Raw genomic sequence first — 9,821 nt, 5'->3', positions numbered from 1 at the left:
AATGATTGACTCAAATGGAAAGTTACATATTCTGCAAACTACGTAGATTATATCATATAGGAGTACAGATTTGATGAACAAATTCACATAGGCTTGGTGCATGCCGCATGGATGTGTCATATCAATAAAAGGGGATCAGTGACTCCAGTCTTCCAAAAGTTGGAGGTACCATTCTAATTACAAATGTGAACATATATGAGAGGGAGAAGTATCTATTTAGCTCAAGCTTTTTGAAAGAAATTCCCCCCAACTAAAAGATAAGAGAATTTAATCTTCTATTAAAAAATAAAAAGATTTAGTTGCAATATTTTGATATAAAAATAAATTTTAATCTTTTAGTGAATATTTTAAGAAGATTGTATATCAAAAAAGATTTTGCTTCAAAAAAAAAGATTGTATATCAAAAAAAAAGATTGTTACTCTCACCAATAAAAAGATAAAAAGATTTAGTTGCAATATTTTGATATAAAAATAAATTTTAATCTTTTAGTGAATATTTTAAGAAGATTGTATATCAAAAAAGATTTTGCTTCAAAAAAAAAGATTGTATATCAAAAAAACAAAATTAAAAAAGATTGGTTATTTTTTTGATAGAAACAATAAAAAGATTTAGTTACTCTCACCAAAAAAAAAATAAAAAGATTTAGTTGCAATATTTTGATATAAAAATAAATTTTAATCTTTTAGTGAATATTTTAAGAAGATTGTATATCAAAAAAGATTTTGCTTCAAAAAAAAAAAGATTGTATATCAAAAAAACAAAATTAAAAAAGATTGGTTATTTTTTTACTTATATATAGACAGCAAATTGGTTAATCGATTCCCATAATTCATTCATTCATCGGAAGGAAGCAAAGCATAGTGTTTTTGGTTTTTGAACACTTCCGTCTAATACGTCGTCGTATGGAAGCAATTGAACCACAATCACTCAAGAAACGTCCCCTGGATCTATTCTCTCCACTTGATCAACAACTCGCTCCTCCCGATTCCGAAAGCAAGAAAATTCGTGTTAATTACAAAGTGAATGCCGAGTATGGTGGAATTCAAGAAAGCATTGCTCAACCTCAGACGAAGAATTCTGCTACAAAGAATCAGTCTCAAGAACCAGGGCTTGCTCTACTTCCAGGTCCATCAATGCCAAGCAGAGGATCTTCCAGGAATTTCTCAACATCTTCTTTGATGGAAAGAATGGAAAGTAAATGGCCACGACCTGATTGGCATGCACCATGGAAAAACTACAGAGTCATCAGTGGTCATTTAGGATGGGTGACATCTATTGCAGTTGATCCCAGTAATACATGGTTTGCTACTGGTTCTGCAGATCGAACTATCAAGATATGGGATTTAGCAACTGGTGTTCTAAAACTCACATTAACAGGTCACATCCAACAAGTAAGAGCACTTGCTATTAGCAACAAACATACCTACATGTTTTCTGCTGCTGATGATAAACAAGTTAAATGTTGGGATCTTGAACAGAACAAGGTTATTAGGTCTTATCATGGTCATCTCAGTGGTGTTTACTGCTTGTCTATTCATCCCGACGACAACAACATGTTAGTTACCGGAGGACGTGATTCTGTCTGCCGGGTTTGGGACATACGTAAACAAACCCAAATTCATGCTCTAGGTCATGACAATACTGTCTGCTCTGTGTTTACAACGGAAACGGACCCTTATCAAGTTGTTACTGGTTCTCATGATTCTACAATCAAGATGTGGGATGTTAGGTATTATGGTAAAACATTGCTAACTACACTTACAAACCATAAAAAGTCTGTTCGAGCAATGGCTCCACATCCTAAACAGCGAGCTTTTGCATCTGCATCGGCTGATAATATTAAAAAGTTCACACTTCCAAAAGGACAATTTTGTCACAATATGCTCTCTCAACAGAAAACTATTATCAATGCACTGGCAGTCAATGAGGAGGGTGTTATGGTTACCGGAGGTGACAACGGTAGTATGTGGTTCTGGGATTGGAAGAGTGGTCACAATTTCCAGCAATTACAAACAATTGTACAACCTGGTTCACTGGATAGTGAAGCTGGTATTTATGCTTTAACCTATGATATCACCGGTACGAGGCTTATATCATGTGAAGCCGACAAAACAATAAAAATGTGGAAACAAGATCAAAATGCCACTCAAGAAACACATCCCCTTAACTTCAGGCCTCCTAAAGACATCCGTCGGTTCTAGTTATGTATGTAGCCCGGCCTCATTTTGATTAGATGTGCTAGCTGTTACTTCATACTTAGCTTTTTAGCACACTTCTAATCATCTTAATTTGTAACATTTCTTTGAACTTGAATAAAGATTATTACTGCTTAGATTCATATGTATTTCAATATTCAATAGTTTTGCAAAATAAAATAGGGTTTCAGGTGAAAAGGAAATAAACAAACTTGTGTTTTATTGAGGTGTTCCTATTTTCTTGTTTTTACAACAAAGACTAAGAAATTCCGTTTTATGAGTAGTAATATACTCAACCAACTTAGTCAATAAAAATTAGAGTTATTTGATTGAGATTAACCGTTCAGATTTTAACGATAGAATTTTTATATTTGTAAATAACACGTCTCATTCATGTTAGTCGTTGTTTGGATGCCAAGAGCTGAAGAAAGACTCGTGTGACACACACAGGTGTGAGTCTACGTGAAGGGTTCAGATTTTAACGGCATTCATGGAGCTAATTTTGCATAGCTTTCACCCAATAGTCCATGTGTTATTGCTAGATAATGCATGGAGCTCACTTTGCATAGCTTTCACCCAACAGTCATGCTTAGAAGCTTCAGCGTAGTTGTTAGGCTCATTATCACTGATGCAACTCAGAATGTGGAATATTAACTCAACAAGTGTGTAAATAGAACAATAAATTTAATATTTAACAATATTTCAATTTGGGAGCTTCTACGATACATCAGAATAATTCGAATGTACCGGTACATTAAGTCGTTAAATTGATAAATTAACGATTATTTTTATGAATTAAGCTGATTATTGTATTTTAGAGATAATAATATTACTAGAAAAATCACAATTTCACTGTTTATAAGCAACTCACTAATTTTTTAAAATTTTTGATTAAAAAAATAAAATATTGACTAATATAAGGAATAAAAATTCAAAAAATATCAAATTTTATATTTTTGACAATTTCGATAAATAATATTTGGTTATTATAATGTTTTTAATGATAGAAAAAATTAATTATTTTAGTCATCACCTGTACCAGATTCCACAAGTAGAATTAAAACAAGTGTTACGGCATGTATTGTAAGTAAATTTCCTAAAGTAGAACTACCAATCATCTAGTACACAGCTTGAACACGACTAGATTGAAAACAGTTGTGCCAAACTGACAGGATCAACAATGTGGACAGCCCAACTTAAGAATACACTATTTACCAAAACGTAAACTCATGTCTTTAATTTTATCGAGGCCTAAATGATTGACTCAAATGGAAAGTTACATATTATGCAAACTACGTAGATTATATCATATAGGAGTACAGATTTGATGAACAAATTCACATAGGCTTGGTGCATGCCGCATGGATGTGTCATATCAATAAAAGGGGATCAGTGACTCCAGTCTTCCAAAAGTTGGAGGTACCATTCTAATTACAAATGTGAACATATATGAGAGGGAGAAATATCTATTTAGCTCAAGCTTTTTGAAAGAAATTCCCCCCAACTAAAAGATAAGAGAATTTAATCTTCTATTAAAAAATAAAAAGATTTAGTTGCAATATTTTGATATAAAAATAAATTTTAATCTTTTAGTGAATATTTTAAGAAGATTGTATATCAAAAAAGATTTTGCTTCAAAAAAAAAGATTGTATATCAAAAAAAAAGATTGTTACTCTCACCAATAAAAAGATAAAAAGATAGTAGAAAAAAGCTTTTTTACATCTGGCGAAAAACACTTTTTACATCTGAAAAATGTCAGATGTAGGCGCACGAGACTTAGTAAGTATACACGTTTTACATCTGGCGGAGTCAGATGTAAAAAAACACTTTTTACCTCTGACCGAGGCAAAAATCAAATATTATTTTTTAAAAATTAAATTGGACCTTTTACATCTGACCAAGTCCACCAGATGTGAAATCTTGTATTTAATTTTTTTTTTGAAAAACCTGCGTTTTTTTTGATATATTTTAAATCCTTTTTTTTATGGGAAATGATGTTTGTTACGACATAGAGCAATAACGAAAAGCAAGAAGGTTATATTAATCACAATTGCAAAACCAATCTGCCCATGATTTCCGTAAAATAAGGAAGCTCTCACTTTGACCCACCACTAATAGCATTACATGTCATCATTCTTGTGTTTCGTTGATTGCATCATTCGTACCAATTAGCATTGCTCTTTTTTTATTAAAAAAATCTAACTCACAATGCCAACAATATAACATAACTTGCATCAAGAACATAATACTAAAATTCAACATTCAACATATAGTAATAATGTCGTTAAAATACAACCATTGAACATTCAAAATACAAATAAAAATATCATCATAATTAATACTAATCCATTGTAACTTCACACAAACCTAGCTAGCTAGCTCCTAATCTTTCTCATCGGCATCATCATAATCTACCTCAGGATTATATAGGTCAAGAAAACAAGTTGCCCAGCGCAAATCATACAGCTCCTCCTTTGTTAATGTCGTGGGATCATTGAACACCTACAATATGTAAATAACTTAATTCAGCCACTTATTACAAGAAGTACTTAGGAAGTTACAAGGGTCAAGGAGCCCAAACAAACGAGCACACCAAAAAGTTGCAAACACACAACACGCCGAGCTAAAACCAAAACAGAAAAACGCAGCAACAAGCTCTTGATTAATGGACTACCTATAATGAACATATAGTTTTACACTACCAGTGAACCTTGCATGTATGTGGTCAAGTTTTTTAATACTAGCTCTTGTTAAGAAGGGAACTAGTCATGTGGTTTATAAATTAACATTTCTAGGACCAGGTTAGTGATTTGAGCAAGGGCTCTGTTTTATGCAAAGCCATATGAGGAGAATCCTAAATCATTCAATAATATTGACCGTTATCATTGTTTGTTTTTATCAATTTGCCATTTCTCTTGTCTACATTCCTACTCCTACCTAACAATCAATGACAAACTAATGAAGAAAAAAAAGAAAGATTGTTCACACCTCATTGGTTGAATTTACAACAGAATCCATCTACAAATAAATCCTCAAATTGATTTCATGATCAACGGGAAATCTAGATACCGACAAGCTCCCGTCTACTCCCGAGGTTGATGCTGAAAAATCAAGAAGGTATGAAACAAGAAATGGACAATCTCCATACACTAAGACTTTATATATAGAAAGTCATCAACAAGGGAAACACCATTAACATAATAGAAAAGGGAAACAAAACCAAGAAATAAAGAAAAGATAAAAAGGCACTAAAATATATAATTTTGATAAAATTGCAGAGTTCATCACCAAGGATTAATGCAATGGAAATAAAACCTGCATCATGAAAATAAAGGAAAGTTAAGGCTTAAAATGGAAAAAAATCAAAACTGAAATCATGATAAATTGAAATCATGATAAGTACTCTGATCAATGGCCACATAATGCCCCATGAAACCACAACACCGAAAAACAATGATAAATTGACAAGATGAGAACAGATCATTCCTGCTCCAACATAAGTCATGCTGAAATCAAAGTAAAATCTGCAAAAAAATCAAACATTCAAATCAATACAATCGACAAATGTTTCATAGTTCCGATTCATAAAACTAAAAAGAGAGTTACAGAAGTTGAAGTTAAAGGACCGGTTCAACCCTGACAAAAGAGAAAATACTAACATAACACTAATATACTAACATTTGTCTATTAAAAAAAAGAGAGATAGAATCAAAGCACACACGTGTTTTTCCACGCTTTCCACCCGAAAGTAGGAAACTGACCAAATCCACATTGGTCTCCACCAGCATAGAACCATTGGAAGAAAGACCAAAGCAAACTGAGTGAGAAGAATTGCGTGAAACCCTTAAGTTACTTCCTGTCAAAGATGCCAAACTAGTTTTATATGTTTTCATCTTGAAATTACAAATATAGAAGACAAATAACACAAACATAATCGGCCTCGTAATCATACTTGGCCATGACATTTCCTTAAGGAGTATGGAATCCATTAATAAGAACACCTGTAGCAGTTCCACTTGGATAAGGTAATTTAGAGTCAATTATCATCATCTGTTAAATAACATAGCAATCAACATTCAAGTTACTCTTAATCCAATTCATCTTAAAATAAACACTTTCATCACTTTTACATTAATATATTATTACTTAAACTGTTAAACTTCAAGAATAACAAACCTTTGAAATGTAATCAATTAATCAAGTGAATGAATATCATATAAAGAAACTAATAAAGCAAATTGATTTGACTCCGACAAAATATCCTGCGATCACTATATCAGTCACCGGATGACGATCATACGATTCATATTCTGAAGTAAAAAATATACGGTTTAACCTGCATCCAATGGCTGAGATAGTAACTGTAGGAAATTTTCATTGTGTTGTGGTCAATCACATCACATGGCGTTAAAATTAGCAGTTTGGTAAAACTTTGCTAGGCCCCCAAAGACACAAAACACAAACACAAGCATTACAATACCACAAATTTCAACACTTAGACAAGGATACCTTGGCAATCTATGTAAAGACAACTCAAATAAATCTAACACACTTAGAAGTGATAAGGTGATTTTGTTGGCAATTAATTAAGTTATGCTATATATACTAAATCATCCTTCATACAAACTTCAACACATATGACAAACATAAAAAATCAATAAGGGACCAACCTCCAATGAATCTACAAAGTTTCTTTAAGCCTCAAGTATCAGATGTTGTGCTTCAGTACCTAAGCTTTCAATCTCATCCTCAAATGCCTTCTGCTGTCTATCATGTTGCATAATGAGTTTACCTACTTATATGTCTATCCTTCTTGATAAGCTTTTGTAATCAAATTCATCATTTAGCTTTATCATATTTTCCACCTTTATAGCCTACAAGATGCACAAATATTGAACATCTATGTAATGGTTAGTGGTGACATAATACTATTTTTTTATCTTATTATCTACAACAAATTTAAAAGTTTTGATAGAAGCAAATTTTTGTTAAATGCAAATTTATTGTCTTAAGGTATTGAAAGTACTAGAATCTCAGATTTTCCAGTTCACATCAATATCAAATTTTCACAACACTAAAAGCAAAAGTAGAAGAGATTACAAAAAAATTACACAAGATTAAACCCTTAATCATCAAAATCAAAGATTAAAATGAAAGATAAGCATATGCTAAAACGTAAAAACCCTTAATCGTCAGAACTCACTAGTTTTAGATCGAGAGCAGAGGCGGTGCAATTATGACTCTGTAACAACCCTTAATCGTTTCACTGATCTTCGATTTGGGTTCAGTAAGCCTTGATTCTTCAATTAGGGATTGAATTTGTGATTCAGTGAAAGGGATTGGAGGCTAGGGTTCGAGAGAGAACGAGTGTGATAGGGAGAGAGAGAGAGAATGAGTTCGATCTAGTGAGAGAGTGAACGATAGATCAAGTGAGGTAGCGAAGAATCACCGATTGCCGAAACGGAGAAGATGAAGGCTAGGTTTGGTTTCGATTTCGCGTGCGTGGCTGAGAGAAGATGAGGTGTTTTTTGTTATGTCGTGACTTATAATAATTTCCATTAAAAAAAAATACTTTAATACTTTTTATATCTGAGCATATTATGGGCCAGATGTATACATATTTTAGAGAATTTTGGAAATAATTACAGGATTGCCACCGCGTTTAGTTTGGTATCCGGGGATATTAAGCTCAGATGTAAAAAGTTGTCTCTATGTATTTTTCACTTATGTGGATATTGATACCAGATGTAAACACTACTCCATATTCCTTTTCACATCTGACATAGCTTCCACTGATGTAAAACCGTTAAGTAATATGTAATATTTGTACTAGTTAATTGCAATATTTTGATATAAAAATAAATTTTAATCTTTTAGTGAATATTTTAAGAAGATTGTATATCAAAAAAGATTTTGCTTCAAAAAAAAAGATTGTATATCAAAAAAACAAAATTAAAAAAGATTGGTTATTTTTTTGATAGAAACAATAAAAAGATTTAGTTACTCTCACCAAAAAAAAAAATAAAAAGATTTAGTTGCAATATTTTGATATAAAAATAAATTTTAATCTTTTAGTGAATATTTTAAGAAGATTGTATATCAAAAAAGATTTTGCTTCAAAAAAAAAAGATTGTATATCAAAAAAACAAAATTAAAAAAGATTGGTTATTTTTTTACTTATATATAGACAGCAAATTGGTTAATCGATTCCCATAATTCATTCATTCATCGGAAGGAAGCAAAGCATAGTGTTTTTGGTTTTTGAACACTTCCGTCTAATACGTCGTCGTATGGAAGCAATTGAACCACAATCACTCAAGAAACGTCCCCTGGATCTATTCTCTCCACTTGATCAACAACTCGCTCCTCCCGATTCCGAAAGCAAGAAAATTCGTGTTAATTACAAAGTGAATGCCGAGTATGGTGGAATTCAAGAAAGCATTGCTCAACCTCAGACGAAGAATTCTGCTACAAAGAATCAGTCTCAAGAACCAGGGCTTGCTCTACTTCCAGGTCCATCAATGCCAAGCAGAGGATCTTCCAGGAATTTCTCAACATCTTCTTTGATGGAAAGAATGGAAAGTAAATGGCCACGACCTGATTGGCATGCACCATGGAAAAACTACAGAGTCATCAGTGGTCATTTAGGATGGGTGACATCTATTGCAGTTGATCCCAGTAATACATGGTTTGCTACTGGTTCTGCAGATCGAACTATCAAGATATGGGATTTAGCAACTGGTGTTCTAAAACTCACATTAACAGGTCACATCCAACAAGTAAGAGCACTTGCTATTAGCAACAAACATACCTACATGTTTTCTGCTGCTGATGATAAACAAGTTAAATGTTGGGATCTTGAACAGAACAAGGTTATTAGGTCTTATCATGGTCATCTCAGTGGTGTTTACTGCTTGTCTATTCATCCCGACGACAACAACATGTTAGTTACCGGAGGACGTGATTCTGTCTGCCGGGTTTGGGACATACGTAAACAAACCCAAATTCATGCTCTAGGTCATGACAATACTGTCTGCTCTGTGTTTACAACGGAAACGGACCCTTATCAAGTTGTTACTGGTTCTCATGATTCTACAATCAAGATGTGGGATGTTAGGTATTATGGTAAAACATTGCTAACTACACTTACAAACCATAAAAAGTCTGTTCGAGCAATGGCTCCACATCCTAAACAGCGAGCTTTTGCGTCTGCATCGGCTGATAATATTAAAAAGTTCACACTTCCAAAAGGACAATTTTGTCACAATATGCTCTCTCAACAGAAAACTATTATCAATGCACTGGCAGTCAATGAGGAGGGTGTTATGGTTACCGGAGGTGACAACGGTAGTATGTGGTTCTGGGATTGGAAGAGTGGTCACAATTTCCAGCAATTACAAACAATTGTACAACCTGGTTCACTGGATAGTGAAGCTGGTATTTATGCTTTAACCTATGATATCACCGGTACGAGGCTTATATCATGTGAAGCCGACAAAACAATAAAAATGTGGAAACAAGATCAAAATGCCACTCAAGAAACACATCCCCTTAACTTCAGGCCTCCTAAAGACATCCGTCGGTTCTAGTTATGTATGTAGCCCGGCCTCATTTTGATTAGATG

The 9,821-nt window shown here is 33.2% G+C and overlaps 2 protein-coding genes and 1 long non-coding RNA gene across 3 annotated transcripts; 2 read left to right on the top strand and 1 right to left on the bottom strand.

The window, feature by feature from the left end:
* The first annotated feature begins 762 nt into the window (after nucleotides 1-762).
* On the top strand, nucleotides 763-2,237 carry LOC123907951 (protein pleiotropic regulatory locus 1-like). Its single transcript, XM_045958433.1, has one exon. The coding sequence runs from the start codon at nucleotides 904-906 to the stop codon at nucleotides 2,200-2,202; it is 1,299 nt and encodes a 432-aa protein (XP_045814389.1). The 5' UTR covers nucleotides 763-903; the 3' UTR covers nucleotides 2,203-2,237.
* Nucleotides 2,238-5,605: 3,368 nt separating this feature from the next.
* Nucleotides 5,606-7,660, bottom strand: LOC123907957. The gene is made up of 5 exons (XR_006809525.1): nucleotides 7,401-7,660; nucleotides 6,868-7,071; nucleotides 6,150-6,247; nucleotides 5,919-6,053; nucleotides 5,606-5,721 (listed from the first exon to the last, which is right to left on the bottom strand). It is a non-coding gene; the product is annotated as an uncharacterized LOC123907957 (long non-coding RNA).
* A 710-nt stretch (nucleotides 7,661-8,370) lies between these two features.
* LOC123907952 (protein pleiotropic regulatory locus 1-like) lies at nucleotides 8,371-9,821 on the top strand. Its single transcript, XM_045958434.1, has one exon. It carries the CDS (start codon nucleotides 8,488-8,490, stop codon nucleotides 9,784-9,786), a length of 1,299 nt encoding a protein of 432 aa, XP_045814390.1. The 5' UTR covers nucleotides 8,371-8,487; the 3' UTR covers nucleotides 9,787-9,821.

Source organism: Trifolium pratense, linkage group LG2 (genome assembly GCF_020283565.1).
Source record: "Trifolium pratense cultivar HEN17-A07 linkage group LG2, ARS_RC_1.1, whole genome shotgun sequence".
Lineage (NCBI taxonomy): Eukaryota > Viridiplantae > Streptophyta > Magnoliopsida > Fabales > Fabaceae > Trifolium > Trifolium pratense.
The sequence above is the reverse complement of the archived record's forward strand: the minus strand, read 5'-3'. Positions and strand labels throughout refer to the sequence as shown.

Coding starts and splice junctions, on each gene's coding strand:
- LOC123907951 (XM_045958433.1), top strand. CDS start 904: ATGGAAGCAATTGAACCACAATCACTCAAGAAACGTCCCCTGGATCTA.
- LOC123907952 (XM_045958434.1), top strand. CDS start 8,488: ATGGAAGCAATTGAACCACAATCACTCAAGAAACGTCCCCTGGATCTA.